Source organism: Anarhichas minor, unplaced genomic scaffold (assembly GCF_050575085.1).
Source record: "Anarhichas minor isolate MPS153535 unplaced genomic scaffold, ASM5057508v1 ptg000073l, whole genome shotgun sequence".
Lineage (NCBI taxonomy): Eukaryota > Metazoa > Chordata > Actinopteri > Perciformes > Anarhichadidae > Anarhichas > Anarhichas minor.
Window position 1 is genome coordinate 3,313,642 of NW_027466519.1, and position 23,232 is coordinate 3,336,873.

Here is a 23,232-nt window from a genome sequence, read left to right on the forward strand (position 1 = left end):
ATCCACACTCTTCACCTCCTCCAATAGGCAAGGTGATTACAGCCAAGTGCTCTTGGCCGCAGTCTCTGAGGAAACCTGGCGAATACACAAACATCTGCAATATTCCATGTAGTGTTACAGTGCTTTGGAGTCTTTAATATGGTCCTGCACATTACACAAGTGACTTCGTTGAATTTGCAATGTGTAATGATTTAGTCAGCAGGTGATGTTTGTCCTCAAGCTGCTGTTTGCTGTTGTTTTGAGGAATTGTGTTTTGAAATGTCACTTGTCAAAAGGACTAATGTGACTGTGAAACATGAGGAACTGGGCATTGAAGAGACAGCATTAAGAATTGTCTTGTGGAGGAAATCCATCAATACGGACTTTGGTGTTTTTCTTTTTATATTTTGTCTCGATGTGACAGCACACAATAACGCGGTGCCGTACTGCAGGGGGAAAAAGTGTTGTTTGGCTCAACTGAAAATGTTCTTTATTACTGATTTCTCTGTGATATTGATGGATTTACAGACGCTCAGAGGAGTGAGTCTGTGCTCACTATAATACTTTATTATACTGTTTACAGCCAAGCAGCATATTTCACTTTTCTTTTCAGTAAAACAATTTTAGAAATGGTGATTCAGCATGACAACTGATTGTTTACCATCACACCTCTATCCATTTAGTTTGCTGGCAAAATGTAGGTAGGCCTTGTTATCTGACTGCTCATGCTTCTTGCCCGTCTAACTTGTTTTCAGTGATGTCTGGAGCCGGAGCCGTGATTGTAGCAATACTGAGGTTGGGATTTCAAGTCCCCACAATGCCACACAAAGACGTTACATATTTTTTCCAGTGTCATTTTGACCTGTTTGTTTGGATTTTCTGTGGTCTGCACACTGAAGAAATGCTAATCCTTTAATCAATTATTTAGTCATTACTTGTTTTATTAAATTGAAACTGTGGAATATAAACTCCCTCTAGGTTAAAGCCCCTAAGTACCAGAAAAAGCATGAAGACGTGAGCTCATTGTCCTCTTTGTTGACTACTACAGCACTATCAATGTCTCTGTAGATCTCAGCAATGAACCCATGTTGTAACCAAAGTTATCCTTTAACCTCTGGCAGGACAAGCACTCGTTTCATGCAGGAAAACTTTGTTCAAACTTTATTTTAAAACCTTATGGACATTTATATATTTACAAAGATACCAAATATTTCAGGCTGAATTTTGGGAAAATGTGTTTGGAATTGATGCTCAATACATCTACAATATTTCCATTTGCGGCCATGAAATAAAACTCGGACTTTTTCTTTTTGATATTTCAGTCAATCGAAACATCATAGCTTGAATGACGCAAACTGAAACAGAACACATGTGTATGTGATCCTGTCAGACAGAATTGGAAAAGGTCAGTGTAATAACCTTGTTGGGTTACTTATTGGCAAATAAAAGGAGAAAAACAACTTTAAAAAAAAGTTTGTGGCACTCTTGTTGAGAGAGGATCACAGGACACAGACCTACTGTACAGCAGCAGTCACAGTGTAACACTCTAAGCCAAAGAAGAAGAATAAAAACCACACCTGCTTATTGTCTGCGGTAGCTGCCAGCTGTGGGCCCCTCACACACACCTCTGTATGCCTGCCTGGCAGCAGGCCTTTGATCAGGTAATTGCTCCTCCGTCCCCGGTGTTTGCATCCACCATATGTCGCTATGGCGACCACCTCTCCAGCATCCATCCGTGCGCCCCCTTCACAGCCATTTTTAAGATGGACTTATATGTTATGAGGCTGTGAGTGATGGAGGAAAAGGGCAGAGAAAATGCTCTACGAGAAGCACCTCGACCACGTCAACAGCAACCTTTTCATGACGTGTGTGGGGATGAGTGTGTGTGTGTGTGTGGGGGGGGGGGGGGGGGGGTGGGGGTTCTATCTGACTGTCTGTCTGTTATCCCGCACCCACCCACCACATCGGAGACCCCCCCCCCCCCCCCCCCCCCCCACCCCTGGAATTCTTTTTTTTCAAACTGTAATAAGGATTGTCTTTGTTTCACATCAGCCCCGAGATAGCGGCAGATCCACACATGCATGATATGAGAGGATCAGACTGCAGGTGGAGCTCAGGGGAAACACTTTGGGGGCTCAGGATGTTGTTTGAAGACACTTTGAGGAGGGTGACACATTTTCTGTTGCAGGGCAAAAACTAAAGTCCCACTGTGATTAATTTAAATGAATAAGTACTACGTATTAACCCCTTAACATGGATATTTTATTTTAGTTCCCTTTAAGTAACTCTAAGGTTTTTAAAATCATCTTTTTTCACGCTGTCTGCCAGGAGATTAAAGTTTTATTGAGACACTTTCAAATGATCTAAACTTTCCATACACCTTTCCATCCAATTTAAATATTCTAGCTGTATTGACACTTTTCCCTGACATATTTGGTATCTTCTGACAATAAAGTTGTGTGGGTTTAAACAATGCTTATGGCTTTGACTTTGTTACCGTCCTAGGTCAATATGGTTGAGGAGGTTATTTAGACACACAGAGAGAAAAACAAATCGAATCCACCGGAAGCAACACAGTCACATACTCCACTTGACAGCTTCCATTGCAAAAAAGTGTCACATTGTGAGCCAGATGTTCAATGCCATCATTTCCATGCACATCCATAAGTTGCAGGTGCTGAGTGACAGTTATCTGCACAGAAAGAAGAAAAATCCTGAAAAATCCTACAAGATTAAGGAACAAGACAACGTTGCAGGAGATTTTTCAGATGTCAATGCAGATGTTTAATGATAATATATACGGAATTGTGCCCTGGATAAGAGCTTGAGCTAAATGCTGTAAATGCGTCTGCTGAGTGCTCAGTTGGATCCTTAATTTCTCTTTTTCTAATATACAATATTAAAGTGTTTGAGCATGTGGAGTAAAATACAATAGGACGCGGGCTGCAACATTTTTTTTCATTATCTATAAATGTCTTTATTATTGAAATTATTTTTGGCTATAAAATATTAGAAAATAATGAAAAATACTCATCACAATTTTCAAGAGCCCAGGGTGACGTCAGCATTTCTCCTGTTGTCTGACCAGTAGTCCCAAATCTCTATTTACACTGATATAAAACAAAGAAAATACTTTTTGCTTCTTAAATGAATAATCGATTATTGAAATTGTTATCGGCTACAGGAGATGTACCCTATACCCCCCCCCCCCCCCCCCCCTTAGTGCACCACTCATTTTGGAAACCATATCATTTACATACTTTTAAAACACGTAAATCTGTACATAAAGTGTTTAAATCATGACTTCTGAAAAGTGATGAAAAAGTGTTTCTTTATTGAACATTACAGAACAGGATGAGGAACACGGAGCTTTCAATCAAACGATCACAGCTTTATATACGAACATCTCTGGGAGTATTTCAGCACTGATAACGATGGTGATGATCAACAGTAATCATTGTGAGCCCTCTTCTCTGTTTTATCATCATTCTGTCTTCACAACAATCTCTTTTATAGGCTGTTTGTGTTTAGGGCTGCTCCTCTTTTCGACGACCGTCACGGTCTGCAGAAATGACACTTGATTATTTTCTTGAAAGCGCTCTGAAAGTCTTTGTTGAAGTACGCGTAAATGATGGGGTTGAGTAAAGAGTTGGAGTAACCCAGCCAGTTAATGACATCCTCCAGCCAGCGGGGCATGTAGCACGACCCCTGGCAAAAAGGCATGACCAGGGCCACGATGAAGAAGGGCAGCCAGCAGAGGATGAAGGTGCCCATTATGATCCCCAGAGTCTTCACCGTTTTGCGCTCCCGGGCCATCGCGATCTTCCTCTTCGCCTCCGTCGCCTTCTCGTGCCTGTTCTCGAACAGCGGCACGGAGCTCGGGGTGTTGGGCAGCGGCAGGTTGCCTCTGAAGTTGCTGTGAACTTCGATGATCTCCAGGGACTCGCCGTCCTCCGCGTGTTTCACCGCGCCGTTGACGCTCGGCAGCGGCCGGGGCTCTACGCTCCTTTTCCAGCTCTTGCCCTGCGCGTCGCCGGTAGTCTTTTTGTGGATCAGACCGGGGGACAGCGCCAAGCAGGAGTCGGACACTTTCTTTTTCTCCGTTTTACGCACGGTCCTCCTGATCCGAAACCTGGCAGCTTTGAATATCCGCCCGTATAACACCAGCATTAGCGTCAGCGGGATGTAAAAAGCCCCGAAAGTTGAGTATATTGTGTACCAGGGGTCTTGCCTGATCTTACACTGCTTGGGGTTCGCCCTGTCCTCTGCCATGCTGCTGGGCTGGGAGCGCATGATCAACATCGGCGGCACCGAGATGGAGAATCCGACGAGCCAGGTGACACTGATGAGGACCGCGGCTCTCCGCGGCGTCCTCTTCTTCATGTACTCTATAGGCTCGGTTATTGCCCAGTATCTGTCCAGAGCAATGGCGCACAGGTGCAGGATGGACGACGTGCAGCACAACACGTCCAGAGAGATGAAGATGTCGCACGGAATCTGCCCAAGAGTCCACCGGTTCAACACCTGGTAAAGCGCCGCCATGGGCAGCACCAGCACCGACACCATCAGGTCAGTGACAGCCAGAGAGCCGATCAGGTAGTTGGCCACGTTCTGTAGAGACCGCTCCAAGGCGATGGCCGCAACGACGCACGCGTTCCCAAACACTGCGCACAGAATGAGTGCGCCAAGCAGGAATGATATGACCACTTGGTAACTCAGCTTCACCTCCTCGTCTTCGGGTTTGGGGGGTTTGTTGGAAGAGTTGTCAAACTGAGACCAGGCTGTCGTGTTGTTTGTGCCCTCCATTGTCGAAGTGTTGGGAGAGCGTACTTTACTTGATGGAGAGCCTGGTGCGCATCACACCGTCCCACCTCGAAGAGCGCATAGTGGACTGTTGGACTGTCTCGTGCAGCAGAGAGAGTCTGAACTGCGAGTCTCGGCTGCTGACGGAGAATGATGCTGCGTATTTATACCAGTGATGGAAAATGCGTCATGTGTCTGTGAGCATGTAACGGAGTGGGCTGTTTGTGTCTGTTTAGTCGGCGTCTGAGTCAGTGAAGATGTTGGAGTTATTGTATAGACATGAAAAAACTTAAATATGTTCTATTCTATTTTTTATTTATTCATTTATTTATCTATGTCGCTCTTCAGGCCGCAAGTCAAATCAATATGCCGATTTCTTTTTTAAGAATTGAATTTTCTTGAAACAAGTGGATTTTGCCATTTCGGTGAGAAAATAAGCTTTCAGAACATGTCCTTTGTGTCAGATAACACGTTTTGAATCTTGTTTTATTGATGATAGTGAACTGATCTGCATGGTATCGAAAGAGAAGAAATAAAGAAAGAATAAAGAATAAATGACACTGCACTGTGAACAAACTTGTATTTGCTTTGACAACAACAAGAACAACTTTGTTATCTTATGTTATGTTATTATTCTCCTCAGTTTGCTTTTGTCCCTGTCTTACTTTGTATCATTTATTGAGTCGTATATGTGTTGTACTTGTCTGCACTTGTTTTTTACTAACCTTTCTACACAATGATAAAAAAAGTAATTGAAATTATGTGGAGTGAGAAAAACAACAACAACAACAACTAAAATAATAATAATGATAATACATAAATGTGAGTATCGAATTTTTGTGGAATTCACTTTTTTCCTATCTGCAGAATCATCATTTTTTAAATTAAAAACATAATAATTGAATAGAGTTTTCCTTGTTAGCAGATAATATAAGATATTTTCAAATCTCAAATTTTTCTGACAGTAATAATTTTAATTTTGTATAAAAGAAGTGAAGCGTTATTCTCGGCTGTTTTCAGCACCATGGTCAGCGCTCTGGGACCGCCAGGTGTGACACTGCCACCTGGCGTTGGTACACTTTCATAACAGTTACAAAATGGTGATGCAATCCTTCATTAGTTTAGGTGACACTAACATTGTTAAAAAAATATACAGACATACAAAGACGGAGCATTATGTCAAATTATTCATTGCAAAACGCTACAACACATACACATTTGAGAAAAGTGGCAAGGTGATGGAACATTTTAATGAAATAAAAGCAAAGGTTACAAACCAGCTTCTCCTTTCTGTTTTAAACTATCAGATGCATTCTCAGCTTTTCTTTTTCGACAATGTATGTATTGGTAAAGTATGGCAGTTACACTTAAACTATCATGTGAAATCTATTAACATAGCCTACTTTTAAAAGCCCCACGATTTTCTGGTTCATCGTGGCTGGATTAACAGTTAGTCGGCTCCGGGGCAAAAAAAAAGAAAGTGGTTGTTGTGCCTCCAGCACTGCCCACTCTCACACACTCACTGCATTGTAAATGTACCATGTCTACAAGTTATCATTAAGTACAGCGCAGCCTAATGCGGCCTAATGCGGTACAAGCCAATTAATATTGCTGTTTAGTTATGTACATTCCTACAAATTTAGTCCAGTAAAGCAAAGTTGTATTTTCTCTCTGTGTTTCGTTTCTTATCTCTTTCTCTTGTCTCTCCTGCAATCATTAAGAACTAACCCTTTAAGCTTTTAAAACTGACAGGCGCCTCATTTTTGGTCTATTAGACTTCCCGTAGAGTCCCACTCTACGTGACGTCACAGCCTCGCTTAAAGCGGAAAGGCTGCTTTAACTTTCTTAATTTTGAGCACCGGTTTGCTTCGTTTCCACGACATGAAAAGTCTTCACATCTCTCAGGTAGGCGACTACGTGTAACGAAAGTATTCACACGCTGAGCGACATTATCTTAAGAACGTTATTTTCCCCGACAACGCCACAGGAGAGTCTGTTGAGGTCTGTTGTGCTAGCTAAGTTAGCAAGACATTGTTTTGATTGTGGTTAGCTGTTAGAAGACTACGAGAGTACTTTTGCTGTTGTAGTTCGAACACTTTGAGAGAGAAATACTGTCAAACCTGCTACAGAAGCAACACCTGAACACTGAAACACGTTATTTTCACATTGGAGGGTCAACTATCTTCAGAGCACTGCACCAAACATTTGACTTTCAAGGCTACTTTTGGTTTGGGGCTGTTATTCACGGTTTGAGCCCCTTAGTTACAGCATACCATAATATGTAATAGACAGCTTTGGTTAGCAGTTTCAATATGATAGTGGCTGTTTAGTGTGAAGACCTTAACTGGCCTGCACAGAGCCCTAACCTCACCTGTGTGATGAACTGGAACACTGACTATGACCCAGACCTTATCTCCTCTTATCACATCATATGGATTCAATGTTCAGGCGTCCACAGCATTGTTTTTATTGAGTATATCTCATTAATTGCATTTACCCTACAGGGTTTTTTTTTCTTCTTCTCTTTGGTTCTCTCTAAAAATAGCCAAATCAATACAAACGTTGGCCCACCAGGTGCAGCGTCAGGTTACGTCGAATGTAAATAACTGGCTCACTGCTAAAGTGTCTCTTATTATTTCTGTGTAATGCAACAGCGGTCTGTATTTAAACATGTTGGACTTAGTTTGTCGTGGCCGCGTTCATGCTACACGCTGAAGCATATGCAAAGCAAAGCCAAGAGCATCTGATGGATGTCTGCTGAGCCTCCAGTACAATAAAGAACAGACCAGGAGTTTTCTGTGCTTTCTCAAAATCAAGTTAATACGCCCTCAACTTTGAGTGCTTTTTGTCAGAGTGAATGTTAGTGCAGGTGTGAAGTGTGTTTCTCATCCTCATCAACAGCTTGACTGAAAACTCAACAGCCTGAAGAGAGAGAGCCATGCTCCGTTGCAGGAGGTGTCGCAAAGGCGTCATAGACTCAACATGTTTGTCAACGGTTGGTGAGAAGTTTGTGTATCTGATGTGTTCAGCAATTGCTTGCTTCTGAGGAATTTATGAATCTGTTTTTCATAGTTACAGCCAGTGCTGAAACAATTAGTTGATTAATCAGTTTGCCAGTCACCAGGATATTCATCACCAATGATTTTAACAGTTGTTTTGACACGTTTTACAAGCAAGAATGTCACACTTCCTGTGTTTTAATCTTCTTAAATGTGAGGATGTCGTGCTTTTCTCTGTTTTTATGTCATTGCAAATTGAACAGCCCATCTAAATGGCGATGCCCTTTTTTCCCTATGATCTCACGTTTTAATAGACTAAATGCTTCATCAATAAATCACCCTCCTAATTAAGAGTGTTGATGGATTTCATTCATCATCAGTTGTAGCCCTAATCATAGCGAATAGTTAATATAAAGTTGTTAGGGGACATCGGGGGGTTGGGAAAAGCCAAAGACAACAGCTTGTGTTTCAGTCATAAAAAAAGATGGCTGGCTATATCAGCGTCAGAGAAGCGGGGTCTGATGGGAGCCGTTCTCGCTGATTGCGTGTCCTTCATGTGGAGGCAGGTTGAGGCCACAGATGAAAGCTCAGCTGCTGTCTGCAGCATTTGGCACGTGAACGTTGACACCCTGCCAGAGTGGATCCTGACCTCAGTTCATCAGGTAAGAGTCGCAGCTCAGCAATAAGGTGTGCACAGTGCACACGGTCCTTTAAGACCGAATGATTGTGTTCTAATTATGCTGCATAAATTGTTTTCATATATTTTAGTTACATTTGAATTACATTATATATATATGTATGTATAATAGTGCTGTGTATTGGCAATAATCTGGCAATACGATACGTATTACCCACGATACAGGGGTTATGATTCTATATATTGCAATACTGTAAGCAAGGCAAGATATTGCACATATGTTAGGGTTTTAGGAAAAATGTCAAATTATAAAGAACGCGGCGCTATATGCTAAAGTCTGAGAGTAGGATCTGCATTTTCATTTATCACATTCATTGTAACGTCCAACATCATAGCACTACCCTTTGTGCATCTGAACCTTTGTGTGCCCCGAATCTTCACTTGAAGTGCAAGTAGTGTTTTTGAGAATAGATACAGTATCACAAAACATAATATTGCGATACCTCAAGTGTATTGATATTTTCTTACACACCTGATAGCTTTTCATGTTTCGTTACCACTCCCTGTGCGTTATTACTTATCTTTTACATCTTGCAGCTTCAATCTCACAGGTGCCTGCATGGCCAAACTTGTTTCCCCTAGTTTTATACAATAAAATATGACAGATTTTATTGTTGCTGAAATAGTCGACTTATTTATTAGTAATTCCGGGATAATTGAATCGACGGGCAGAAATGCTAAATATTTTCTTTTTTAGTTTCTAAAATGTGAGGATTTGCTGCTTTTTATATGTTGTAAAGTGAATGTTTTGGGGTTTTGGACTGTTTAGGCGACCAGATAAGCAAAGTGAAGAGGTCACCGTGGGCATTTTTCAGTATTTTTGTTTTTTTGTAATGAAAAAATAATCAAGTTAAATCGAGAAGGAAAAAAAAAAACGTTATCCTATTATTAAAAAATAGTCAAATGGATTGGAATCGATTTCAAGATGTTGCTTTCTATACCTGGTTTCTGCCTAGGCTCAGTGGACTGTAGGAAAACTGAACTGCCAGAACTGCGGCGCTCGTTTGGGAGGCTTCAACTTCATTAACCACAGCGAGTGTCCCTGTGGCCGGGACGCCAGCGTCCACCTCAACAAGTGCCGCGTGGACCGCGACCACAAACACTGCGTTCTCATCGTCCAGCCAAGGAGGACGAGGCCTGAGACGGAGCGCGCTGGTCTGCTGACGGACGGCTCTCAGAACAGAGAGCAGAGGCCTGAACTTAACAGGACCGCGCTGGACAGCTTACAGCTCAACTGCGCTGCGGTCATGTCCCACATAAGTGCCGCTGAGGCCTCTAACTCACTGACTGAGGGTGAAAACACCCAGTCATTTTCTTTCAGCCCTCTGTACTGCATCTCTCACAGGAGACGGTGCAGTTTGGAGGACGATTCCGCCATCAGGTCGTCATGCTTTTGCCCCGCAGGCCTGACAGTCAAGTCCGCTGTTGAGAGTGCAATGACGGGAACGCACGAGTCTATGGAGTCGCCCGTCTCGTATCCCACAAGTCAGCAGTTCGACACTGATGGTGACGCCCCGATCAACGCGGTCGCCTGCCGCTCGTTTATTTCCGGAAGGCCGTGGTCACCGCTGGATCGACCGCTGCTGCAAACTGTGGAGGACGTGGAGTCTTCTCCAGAGGCCGCGGCTGCCCACCAGGAGGTTCCTGTTTCAGCCCTGTTCCACAGAGGGAGGTCCGTCTCTGACAGTGTGGCCGAGCAGGACCAGGACGTGGTGGTATGTTGCTGGAATATAAAATAATCTGCTTCAATTAGGACTGAAGCTAATTATTGATTTTTCCCAAGAATGTGGCCGCGGACACCTAGTTTATAAAACTGCAAATGCAATGGCTTAAATCAGTGGACCATAGGCTCAATGACCATTGTGTTACCTTATTCGGTGATAGATGGGGACTTAACAGACATTTAAATGATAATCTTCAAGATAATTACTTTAAGACTATTGTTTCATGTTGTTGGTAACCGTGGTTGTCATCCGTAGAGGTGGACTGAAACTGCATCTTTTGAACAATAAACTGTCCGCCACTTGTTTCATTTTAGCAAGTGAAATTACAATTAATGTCCCCCGTGGATTTTGTTTGATCAGGACTCTTGATATGTGTGTTCGTTCTTTTCTCAGCCTCGAGGCTTCATGGCCTCCGCAGCCTCAAACAGACTGAGCAAAAGGGAGAAGAACCGTCTGAAGAGTCTCCGGAGGAAGCAGAGGAGGAGAGAGCGATGGCTGCACAGCCAGCTGGAGCAGGTGAGTGAGCCGGGATAACACTGTGGGTCTAATTCTAATTTACTACCGCTGAGCAAAAAATGTAATCGCAGCTCCTTTAAAGACTGATGCAACGAACAAAAAAGCCTTGAAAGTTATTGAATGTTGTTAGAAAGTTTCAGTGTTTCTCAGAAGACGTAAAACGGTACCGAGGAAGCCGCTCTATAAACATGCATCTAATTAGTTTAAAATGTATTAACTGACATACAGGATGAACGTCAAATGACAAGTTGTCGAAAATCATCAAAGGAAAGTGGGGAAAAACATAAATACTATCGGAATCAACATCACAGCATTGGTGAGATACTTAGTTTAGATCTGTGTGTGTGTGTGTGTGTGTGTGTGTGTGTGTGTGTGTGTGTGTGTGTGTGTGTGTGTGTGTGTGTGTGTGTGTGTGTGTGTGTGTGTGTGTGTGTGTGTGTGTGTGTGTGTGTGTGTGTGTGTGTGTGTGTGTGTGTGTGTGTGTGTGTGCAGGCCGAGAGTGCGAGCGCTCCACTGTTGGACAGTGAGGAGGAGGACAGAGAGGGCCTCACCTGCGCCGTCTGTCTGGAGCTCTACTTCAGCCCGTACAGCTGTCAGCCCTGCGGCCACGTCTTTTGCGAGCCGTGTCTCCGCACCATCGCCAAGAACCGGCCGACCAACACGCCCTGCCCTCTCTGCCGCACCCTCATCTCACACACCACCTTCCACAAAGGCAGGCTTCTTCCAGGACTCATGCACCAAAACTAAATACTGGAGTATCTAACATACTGACCTTCTCCTATCTGAGACCAGAGTTCATTGAAACAACTATTTTAATTTATAAAAATGTATAATAGTTGTCTGACTGGGCAGACTGGTGACCTGTAGGTGCACACCTGCTTACCCTGCACAGGATAAATGGGTAGAGATAATGTGTGGTTAAAACAATATTCATCCCATTTATCGTTAGTCGCAGCCCCGCCCTTGATAGCAATGACCCACAGTACAGCAATGAGGAATAACGGCCTTAAATAAAGTGACTCTGATAGTGACTGTACATGCTGTTCTCATGCCTCCTCAGAGCTCAACCAAACAGCCGAGACCTTCTTCCCGAAAGTGTACGACGCCCGCAAGCAGAACTTCCAGAATGCTTCGTGTGCAAAATGGTCTCTGCCCAGCTGTCGCAAACGCTTCCGTATCTTCTGGGGTGAGAAAGAGTTTGTCGCAGTTGTGTCAGCATTTTAGTTTTCTTTTGTCGAGAAAGTAGTACTATTGCTTTGATAGAGTAACCATGATGCTGTTTCTGAGAAGAGATGGTTCAGTTTAACTTCAGATTTTTCCGGTCCGGTCCACTTAAACCAGTTTGATTTTAAAGCAAACCTTCATCAGCAGCCTGTGCCGACGTCACCGCACTAAATCAAACTTGTATTGCATTAGTAATAAGCAATATGACAATGTGATTAACACAATATTATGTTTCTTTATTATAAGGGAGTCTCTAGTGTCTAACTCGACCGTGAGTAATTTAGTGAGCCGAGGCCGGCAGCATGAAGGAGATCAAATCTCAGTCGTGTTGGCCCCCATTCTTTTCTATGTACAACCCCCACACTGGTGACGGCTAGGTGTTTGCCGGGGCTCATGGATGTCCCATCTCATGCCACTTCACACTGCTGTCTTATTTCCAGTCTGAAGGAAAACGCCAATATGGCAGCATTTTAGATTTGAGGCATAGAGGCGAGGGGTGTTCTGGGATTGGGCTCTCCCAGTCATATTATGTTCCACTCGAGAGCAGATGCTGAGTCAAGTGCAACACCTTGTGGTGGAATTTGATTTGGCTTATTATTGAACCGTTTTTACAGCTGCCCGACCCTAATGTTAAACTACATGAGAGAGTGTTAGAATGTGGTTTGATTAACCACCATAGCCCTCAAAGTTGACCCATATTGGATGACTGCCCGTCCTAAAGACGCAGATATCTTCTTTAAAAAAAAACATGTATTGTTTTCTGATCATCGGAAAACTAACAACCTAGGTTCTAACGCGCTCTCGTCTAGGTTAACATGAAGGAAAAAACCTGTTGATCTCGAAAGGGGTGAGGTCACAAAGTGATTGAGTTCTGATGGAATGCCCCTGACCGCATTCTCACCCTCTCCCCGCGTCGTGACCTCTTTTTCTAAGAAAAGCAGACCTTTTATTGCTTTCCTCCTACAATTTAGTGGCAATAATAAAGGTTATCTTTACAGCAGTTGACAAAAGTCAATCCTACGAACGACTTCAACTGACGATAAAACAGCAGTTGCACAAAGTCAGTGAGATTGTTGCATTGTGAACTCACTGGACTTGGTATGGAACAGGTTGTCATAGATATTATACACAACACTTCAAATGTGTTACAAGTATGAAATAATTTAAAATAACTACGGCACAATGAAAAACATCTCAAGTATTTTAGCCTCATAATCAATGAAGATGTGAATATTAAGAGGAAATCATTTAATGAATTATTGTGTGATTTAAAAACTGCAATGTGGTGTAATGGTAATTTAATATGTCTAACTTCAGGAGAACAGAGACAGGCAGCGGCGGCGGGGAGGCGCTGGTACTTTGCTCGGGGAGGTTTCGCGCTGGATGCTTTGGACTTCACCGACGTGCGCGGCTGGCTCTTCGTCATCGGCCTGGTCATCGTCTACATCCACTCAGTCAACTGGATCCTGGCGTTCCTCTTCCTCTGTTTCCTCATGTACTACTACTTCTGTTGAGACACCGAGGCGTGCTCGAGAGTTTAGAGAATAGTTTATCTTTTTTTTTTTTAAAGTCACCAGTTACTTTAGTGGTAAAGTATCACAGAAAGAGGAGACCTGGTTTTGACACGGAGCAGGAATCTGAACATTAGAGAGTTCTAAAAGTTTACAATATGCTAACCTTAAAGATCTGATGATGATTTAATCAGAGCTTCTTTTTGCCAGTGTTATGCAGCCATGGTGTAAGTGCAATATACGCTCTGAGGTGTTCTGATCCACAGAATTAATGGGTAAGTCTAGAGTTCAGACAAAAGTCCACGGCCTGAAGCAGAGTGGTGCTACTTCTGTTAATTCCGTTACTTTGGACGTCATGCAGGAAAACATCTACAAATGTGTGCTGTGTGTTAGTGAAACCTTTGGTTTGTGGTAGAACTATTTGGTAATAGTGGTAGTGATGATCAGACAGAAAGAAAAACATGATTGATGCATGATGTAATGTGGCACTTTTGTTCAAACAAGGAATATTTGAATATTTTAGGGAAATATGTTTGCTCCCTTCCTCTCAGAGAGGTACAAGATTGATACTGCTCTGTGTGTTAAGAACAGTGCAGGACCCGGGAGGTGATTAGCCTTAGCTTAGCATAAAGGCTGGAAGCAGGGGGAAGCAGCCTAGAAATAAATAGTATCGGCATGTAACAAAGGAATGAAACGAACGAGATACAATGTGTTCATCGGTGAGCTTCAGCAGTGTCAATAGGTGTATTTTAATCTTTAGCAGAGAGATGCCCTTCTCAGAAAGTTTTGCTTCTATATATGTACATTTTTATTATTTACAAAGAAGAGGGATGCTCAGGAATCAAATATCCAACAAGTAACAGTAACAGTTATTATGGATGTGAATGAATGATTGATTTATTGATTGAGGGGCTGACAATGCTGGAGCAGCAAGAAGAGAAAGAAAATCGGATACACAAATGGATAAAATACCCATTTCAGTATGGTGCCTTTGCTCAGTCTGTGCCTTCTGTTAACAAGTAATATGAAACAGGAAGTGAGCACCTTTAAGTTTAAGCTGTCTGCTACAGGATACACTGTATTCATGGAAAGCCAAAAGAAATGAATAAAGCATTCAGTGAACACTAATTGTGTCTGTTTTTGAAGGAACAGTAGCGTAAATGAAAAAGGGGCTTTCTGTTATTCTGAAATATTAATTTTGAGCAAAACACGAGCCTTTGTTCAAACAGCCACTGTAAAAGTCATCTGTGAATCACAAAACTCTTTTCATAGTTTTATGACACATTTACCGGATGGTTCAGTCTCTGCATTCTAGCAAAATGTTATTTCCAGCAGCTATAAAGTTTCAGAGTCTGATTTATTGGCCGAGCCTGCACACACAAGGAATCTGACTCTGGGGTTTTTTTTTCATCTAGTATTCCAAGTATCATCGTAGTTTGATGTGGAGGGAAAGGAAAACAAGCTGCTGTGTGTGTGAACAGTAGCCTGATCAGCACCACAGAGGCCTGGACAGCTCCTCTTCAGGCTAACCAGGGTTAACGTGTCTCGGTGGGTTAAATACTGTATGCTATGCACAGTATCAAACATGTATGGTAGCCCATGAATATTAAGATTAACAATAATCTAACATGACATGGACTTAAATATCAAGATAACTAAATACTTAATTTATGAGATAACGAATAAAAATAAGCAAAACAAGCATGGCCGTCCTTTGCTTCGGTACGTTTAGGTCTACGCTAGATATTTTTCTCAGGAGTTTGGGTGACACAAACATGATGGTATGATAATGTTCTGCATCTGCCAGATGTGTGTAGATGATTGTAAATACAGGGGGGGAAAAGTCTAGCAACTCTAACGATTGAATCTGTTCAGTCCTCCAGTACAACAATTATATATATATATATTTAAGTTGAGGGGAAAATCATGTGACAAAGGGGAACTATTGCCATTTTTCAAAATCCGTAGATGTTAGTCATATGGTCTAGGTCAGGACAAACCAAAAATATTACTAAACATGAACAACTCCAAACCATCCAAAAAAAAAGAAAAAAATATAATGTCATCAAGTAGCCTAAGTGTGGAACCGCTCCAAAGACGATGCTTGTAAAGACATGCATGACACTGAGCACCCAGGGGAGTCATCTGAGTATACGGGTACTCTTCCTGTTCCACAACAATAGAATAAAGCTCATTCTGGTATAAAGAAGAGAAAACATAATCAGCCTCCCATTCATTGTCTATATGAGAGAGAGATAGTCGCTCGTGTTACCAGATATGAATTAAACTTTTCTATAGAACTAACGTAGCTATGGGAATTCTTAAGTTAGGTCGTGTTCCCCTTTAAGCTGTAAAAACAGCCGTCTAATGCACTCAATGTCCTCCATCATTCAGTTTCAATATAGTATAACGTTAAATTATGTCACAGAGGAAATCCTGGCTCTGTTTTTTATTTCCTGGATGCTCCTAAACAGTTAATCGTCAATCGGGAGGGTGACGACTTGTTTTGCTGTTGGCTCGTTCTGAATCCTCCTCACACGTGAGCACGCGGCGGAAGACTGAGGAGCCTCCCTCTCGGCCTTCAGGAGGGGCTGAAGGTGACTCTCCTCTCGGCTGGGATGCAGAGCGAGCTGCTGGGGGTCCGTCTGGCCCGCTACACGGTCCTGCTCCGGGAATAACCACACGCACGCACTGCACGCACACTTGCGGGGAGGGCCTTTGAGCATTAACCAAACCCCGCGACTCTGCTGCGTCCGAGCGGGTACATTCCTTCTTTATAGAGGACACGGCAGCTATCAGAACAGAGGGGGGGCTTCTCTCTACCTCTCTTTCTCTCTCTCTTTCTCTCTCTCTCTCTCTCTCTGTCTCTTTCTCTGTGTGACTGCGTCTGGCTGAGCTCCGGTGGTGGGTGTGCATGCATGTGTTCTGCACCGCACGGGCGGAAAAAGCGCCCAAGACCTGCAGGGAGCATCTTCCCCACCAGCAAAGTGGCGCAGACGGAGCCGGAGCGCCGGGAGAGCGCGGAGGGGGCCGTGGACGGCAGCAGGATGGCGAGTACTGAAATCTCTTCTCTGTTAACGGTTAGCAGGTGGTCCGTGTTAAGCGTATAGCGCTGCACCAGAGAACAGCTGCTTGTTATTTAACAGTAGCCGATTTTTGTAAATCATGCACAGGTGCAGAAGTGGCCCAAAAAGGACACAAAAACAACCGCTTAGCATCCTTTTACTGCTCGGTTTTTATTCTTGCTTTCCTTTGAAGATGCTAAATTGTCGGTCTGTTCCGGTCTAAGCAGCAGCAGGTGGTGACGGTCTGTTTGTTCTCCAGACAGTGCAGGAATTCAACACCCTCGTCGCGCTGTACCGGGAGCAGGTCATATCCGTCGGGGAGATGTCAGCCGACTGTCCGTCTCTGCGGGCTCAGATGCACCACACGCGGTCCAAAGGTTGCTCCATGGCCCGGGCAGCGCACCAGGACCTCACCGTCATCTCTGTGTCAGGGTAAGAAGGAAAGAAAGGACGGTTGTTATGGGGGGGGGGGGGGGGCAGCAGATGTTTGTTCCCATCATTTTTATAAACACCTGTCCCTCAGTGTTTGTTTCAAAGCATGTTTTAATTAACCTCTTAAACCCAGATTTCCCCCTGAAACAATAATACAATAATGCATTTTATTATTAACAAAGTTACAGAGTTAGACAACATTAAGCAAAAGAGATCATTTATACTAATGAGATAAAACAGGAAAAATATGGATGTAAAAAGTAGAATAAAAAAGAAATAGAAGCATACAAAATAAGGCACAACACAGTGTGTTAATAAACCCTGCTGTGAGGTAACTTTGACAGAAGTTCACTCTGCAAGGTCATTTGTAATGAAACGAATGTGGGGGGGGGGGGGGGGGGGGGGTGTTAAAAAACGTAAATCTGCTGCATGTTTTGGAACTTGGCCAGCTTGAATGTAAACACCACATCCCACTTCTCTGTCTGTCTGTTTGTATCTTTCTCTCGCTCCGTTTTCCTTTCCTCCCTTTCCCCCCTCTCTTCCTCCCACCCCTCCTCCTCTACACGCTGCAGTCTGGAGGACGGAGAGATCCACCCCGAGATCTGCCGGCTCTTCATCCAGCTGCAGTGCTGCCTGGAGATGTTCATAACGGAGATGCTCAAGTCCATGTGCCTGCTGGGGGTGCTGCAGCTGCACAGAAAAAGTACCGTCTCAAACATATCACTACGTTACGATGCCACAAAAATACGAGAGTGATGACAATCCATAATGACACGTAATCAAATCACATCTCAATTCCAACACACGCAGATTGACAACATAACTTGGGGATTTGTGAAAATCACACAAGCACAGACTCATTCAGTATAACCACCTCCATGTGAGTCACATTGCTATAGTGAGGACTGTGCCTATAATCAATTTATTCTGTACATGGTTGGTGTCAATACTAGATGTCACTGGAAATATTTCCCCATCAAAAAGCCAGTAAAAATCTCTTTTATCCCCACCGGGGACTTGACAGTGGGATAAATACACGTGTGAAGATTAAAGTGATTGATGGTGTATTCTATTCAGCTGCTTCAGTTTCAGGGTCCTTGCATTGTTCTTGCGGGCTCACTGTCACACTGGTTTGATTACAAATCTGATTACAAGTGGACCGCTCTATCTCCACTATCTTTATGCAAATAAACACATCATTTCCATTTCCAAAGACCAAATGAGTTGTTTTAAACCGGCGGGAGGCAGAAACGCACTTCTTCCCGTGCTTAATCCGCTGGAAATTAGAAGAAGAAGAAATCATAATAACACAGATTGGTTCTATTCTTTGGTGTGCTCCACGCAAACCAAATTGACCAATTGTCTCACTCTTAATATATCTCCATGGGCTTCTCGAAAATGTTCCGACTTTGTGGACAAAGCCATTGATTTGAGAACCAGCTGGAGATGAGAAAAGGAAAGAACAAAAGGAGAGATATGTGTTCACATGCACTGTAAGGTGCCACTGGGACCCTTTCAATAGAACGGAGCCATTGTTAATGTTATTAGTAATACCTGTGCTCTTCCTGCTATGACAGGCCCAAATGTCTGCTGTGGAAAAAGGCCTGTTGTTACATTTATCATACGTTGAATTTATGTTTTACAAAGGAAAATACAACACCAATAAAGTAATTAATCGATTTAAAAGACTGGAAAAAAATGCATTTAAAAAAAAGACCTAGTTGAAAAATAATATTATACATAAAAACTGAACACAGAAGAGCACACACACTTTTGTTTTGGAATGCTTTGAATGTGTTTGAGTTGCCTCAGTGCTGCTGTCTCTGTTCGGACCCGAAGGAACAGACTCAGACCCGAGGTTGGACTTCAGGGCGGATGAGAGCTCGGACGTTCCCATCCTGGATGACCGATCCTCCTCCCCCATCGATTTTCCTCATCAGCAGTGGCTGGTGGGAATGGATATTCAAAATATAGAGAGGTACACCGACTGCATCTGCTTTTTAAAATGAATTCTTACGTTGTTTCACTGTATTTCTCTACTGCTGTGAATATACAATAATTCGTCCAAACGGCAAAATAAGCCAAGTGTTTCTTTGTTTTCACAGAGACATGCGAGAGATGAGAAATCTACTCAGCAAACTCAGGGACACGATGCCATTGCCACTGAAAAACCAAGGTGTGTAATGCTTGTGATGGATGAAATCCATTGCATCATTAGTGTTGCAGTTGTGAATACCTTTAGTAACATGAAACCTTCCATAATTCTTTCTGAAGTTTACATACATAATCCCGAGTGATTAAGAACAGACGCATCAATGGAATGAGACTAAATAAGAACAATATAATACAAAAATATTATTATTTTCTTGAAAATGATTTAATTCAACAACGTCTGCTCTCGGGGAGACTGTGGACACTGTGGTTATTAAATTCTTGGAAAATAAGTGTTATAATTTTGGTTTAGTTTTTACTGGCCAGTGAAGTAGTAGATACAGCACTCATTTATCTTAAGGATTACTGGTTAAAGAAACCCTCTATGAGGAAATATACTGAGAACTAAAAGCTGATGCAGTGGCTCCCAGCCTGGACCCTCAAAAGCAGTCATGAGGTTATTCTATGGGGTTGTCATATGTTCATCAGGGTAGGAAATTATAAAGTTCTACACAAATTCAGGTTAACAATGACTTTTTTTTTATTGTGACAAACGATCATTTTACATCTTCAGGCCTCTGAAAATCATGAAAATCCACTTACTCACATTTTTTTGACGAGAGTTGATATCACTCATGTCTGTAAATATATGAATACAGCCAGCAACCTTAGCTTAGCATAAAGACTGGAAACAGGGAAGCCGCTAGCCTGGTTCATAGGAAACAAAATCCACCTCTAAGGCTTACCAATGATTATATCCCATTTGTTTAATCCGTTTACAAACCGAAATGTGAGTGCAACAAGCTGGATCTATATCTTGGCTGGATGACGTGAGGACAAAAGCTCATCCGGACCTGTTTACATTTCGGGTTTTGTCCGGAATGTGTTAATCAGAGGTGCTGGTAGGTGGAGTCTTCCATCCTATGGACAGAACCAGGCTGTTTCACCCTGCTTCCAGTCTTTATGTAAAAATACAAATTATAAACAAGGCAACAAATTATTATAATATATACATAACTGCTAACTACCCCACGTCTTCCTGACTTTGCCTCTTTGTAATCGGTCGTCATCATGTCAACCTGCTCTGTGTTCCTTTGTTCCAGACGACAGCAGCTTGTTGAATCTGACTCCACACCCGCTGATCAGACAGAGGAAGAGACGCTTCCCTGGGCTGTGCTGCATGGTGTCCGGCTGAGCACCTGAAGGCAGCACGACAGGCAACACATAAATAAGAGATTCATTCATCTTATTTCATTCTATTATTTTATTTAGTTAGAGTATTTTCCCCCATAATATCTGAAATTGTAATCTTGTAGTAACTGTTATCTAATTCTATGACATTTGTCTTTTTCATCTTGATGGTAACTTTTTTTTAGCTGGTCGGTCATTCGGGTCTCGCGTTCTGCGACTCAGCTCTTTCCGGTTCGGTCCGTTTAGTGGCATAGAATTTCGGACTTATATCTAGTTTGGGTTTGATTATTTTCAAATGTATTTTATTCATAAATATTCCGAGTAGATGGTTCATATATACACGATCCCCAGTGGAGAGGGGGAAATAGTGAAGCCAAAGTGTTGCATTAGCCTCGCGAGCTGACTGTCAGTAATGGATCAAATGCATCAAAAATATAGTACTGTGCAGAACTCTATTTTGTTTACTGGTTCTTTTTCAGGTGAGTCATCTTTGCATTTTCTTTCTTTTTCCTTCTTACTTATGCAGCCATTCCAACTTATTGTTTTCTGTTTTGTGCCATTTTTTATTATGGAAGAATAAAAATGTACATATTCAGGCTATGCACTGGCATTTTTGGTTTTCAGCTGTCTCACTGTGCTTGCGTCACACCTCCATGTTTGAATGTGTCACAATGTGACACGCTTTAGTCCCAACGACCTCCTGATGTAATTCAACTGATCATCATTCAGTAGAGGCTCTTGCCAGGTGAGTCTCTACTTGCCTGTGTGGGGTGAAACCCCGTTGACAAAGCAATTCATATACAGTGTCATGATGCGTGCACTTAATTGGCTCCTATAATTATTGCTTTTCTTTTTTCTATAAAAAAAAAGATTTTTAATTAATCCAACAGTAGGTGTGTAAAAATAAACGTTATGCCAAAAAAAGCTTATAGATAATCTAAGCATATACTGTCAGCCTTTCAGCTCCCAGACAGCGACGATGATGTGTAATGATGTTGGTCAGTTAGTCGTTCCAATATCAACAGAGCATTAGAGTCAATGTGAGGGAGGAAAGACAAAAAAAATGTTGTAAATTATGAGATGTTTCTTTTAATGCTCCATCATGGTAAACATGTGAGGGCATCTAATCTAATTTACCCAAACACAACACATATGTTCTCAAAATGAAATCTCTTTCTTTGACTTTAGTATCATATAATCAATACTTTTCCTTGTAAAATTGCTTTATAATTGTAATATTTTGTTTACTCTAATACTCGTGAAAAAATGCTGAATCATCAGTATGCTGTTCATTCTGCCCAACACTTTAAAAGTTCTCCATACGACATTCCGAGCATAGATATAGCCGCAAACAATAATTTGCTATGTAAAGCTATAATGGATTATGTCTACCTGAGCAGAGAATGAAGTCACTCCCCCTGTGTGTGTGTGTGTGTAATGCGAGCTTCTCTGTGCTTTGTTGACGTAGCCGGACCAGCCGCTCGTGCCTGGTCGTGCTTGTGAGCGTGCCCCACTGGCTAGCTAGTTGCCGCAGCTCTGCACTGCACTCATACAGCTGTTTCAGCTGCTAACCTCCGGTCCCCCCTCAGATAAACACTGTTATCCCTGTCAGCACTGTTACCGCTGTTTGCACCGTTAGCTGCGAGCCACCGGCTCAGCTGGAGTCATGTTGAGAGCCGTTGAGAGGCAATAGATATGCTCTGAAGTTCGCATTTAGCGCCTTTAATATTTCACTAGCAGGGCTTTTAGTCTTGTTGTACACGAATGTCCAGCATGTCATTAGCAGTATTCCCTGATTTATTTTTTAACTTTCAGCTTAAGTTTTCCTTCGCAAGGGCTTTTTATGTTCCACATACAGAAACAGAAGAATTGAAAAACCCAAACACTAAAAACGAATTGAAATGAACTCATTCATCCAAAGCACTTCACTGGAGCCATTTCCCCATTGAATGTAAGTGTATTGTAATTTGTAAATGTGTGTTTGTGAAGTTTGTTCTCTTTCTTTGATGTAATCTAGAGTGGTGATGTCTAAGTTGATAAATTATTTGTTTTGGCATGTATATGACTCAGAGTATGCCATGTGTAGTTAATGTGTCCTGCAATGTAGAGAACTCACAGATAAACGTATGTACAGCTTAGGACATTTTATAATGTGAATAAAGTTTTCTATACAAGTAAGATGATATTTCATTTTTTTCGTCGTCTGTCGCTTAAAGGAATAGTCCAACATTATGAAATACAGTTATATGTTTTATTTCCAAGAGTCAGATGAGAGGATCAGTAGCAATCCAATGCCTGTGAGTGAAGTGCAGAGCTGTAGTCGGAATATGTTTAGCCTAGCTCAGCATAAAAAGTGTAAGCAGGGGGAAACGGCTAGCTTCTGTCTCAAGTGAAAAAAATGTGCCTACCAACACCTTAAGACACAGACATGATTGATATCAATCCTCTCATCCAACTCTTGGAAAAGAAGCCAATAAGAGTATTTCCCATAATGTCGAACTATTCCTTTAAGTAATCTTTCAAACGCAGTACATACATTTGCTTGTGAATTAAATGTATACTTATTAGTTATTGACAATGCTACTAAATCCAGTTGTCCTTCACTTTTCAGTAATGTTGGTTTCAGATTTTCTCAATTTACTAAGGACTGTTTCTTTGTAATGGTTCCACATTCTCCATTTCTTTAAAATATATTTAATGTTAGCTAGGCGTCGATCCCATTTTGCGCCATTTCATCGGCTTAACTACAAAATGAACGCACAACTTCTGGTCATATCATGTGTCCGTATGTAACACTTTGCATACCTTTTTTGCTCTATCCCCAAATCTTGGGGAAACTAAGTAATAACCCCAAACCAAATATTCCTTAAATTAGTCTGATAATTCACTGAGACTCTTGCAACATGGACCAGTTGTGATTGTGTGAAGTGCCAGATTGTG

At 42.2% G+C, this 23,232-nt stretch overlaps 3 protein-coding genes across 5 annotated transcripts; 2 read left to right on the forward strand and 1 right to left on the reverse strand.

The window, feature by feature from the left end:
• Positions 1-3,399: 3,399 nt before the first annotated feature.
• Positions 3,400-4,842, reverse strand: htr1ab (5-hydroxytryptamine (serotonin) receptor 1A b). The gene has a single exon (XM_076079738.1). It carries the CDS (start codon positions 4,783-4,785, stop codon positions 3,535-3,537), a length of 1,251 nt encoding a protein of 416 aa, XP_075935853.1. The 5' UTR covers positions 4,786-4,842; the 3' UTR covers positions 3,400-3,534.
• A 1,710-nt stretch (positions 4,843-6,552) lies between these two features.
• rnf180b (ring finger protein 180b) lies at positions 6,553-14,581 on the forward strand. 3 transcript variants are annotated; one of them, XM_076079735.1, is made up of 8 exons: positions 6,553-6,687; positions 7,684-7,777; positions 8,348-8,443; positions 9,435-10,193; positions 10,596-10,718; positions 11,211-11,430; positions 11,779-11,904; positions 13,260-14,581. In XM_076079735.1, the coding sequence occupies exons 2-8, from the start codon at positions 7,721-7,723 to the stop codon at positions 13,454-13,456; spliced, it is 1,578 nt and encodes a 525-aa protein (XP_075935850.1). In that variant the 5' UTR covers positions 6,553-6,687; positions 7,684-7,720; the 3' UTR covers positions 13,457-14,581. The 3 variants fall into 3 exon arrangements, with proteins under 3 accessions (XP_075935850.1, XP_075935852.1, XP_075935851.1); XM_076079737.1 differs by lacking the exon at positions 11,211-11,430; XM_076079736.1 differs by lacking the exon at positions 6,553-6,687 and having other exon boundaries at positions 7,725-7,777; positions 8,254-8,443.
• A 1,790-nt stretch (positions 14,582-16,371) lies between these two features.
• Positions 16,372-20,316, forward strand: LOC142935406 (regulator of G-protein signaling 7-binding protein B-like). The gene is made up of 6 exons (XM_076079771.1): positions 16,372-16,507; positions 16,782-16,944; positions 17,523-17,653; positions 18,796-18,928; positions 19,056-19,126; positions 20,205-20,316. Exons 1-6 carry the CDS (start codon positions 16,372-16,374, stop codon positions 20,294-20,296), a joined length of 726 nt encoding a protein of 241 aa, XP_075935886.1. The 3' UTR covers positions 20,297-20,316.
• Positions 20,317-23,232: the final 2,916 nt, after the last annotated feature.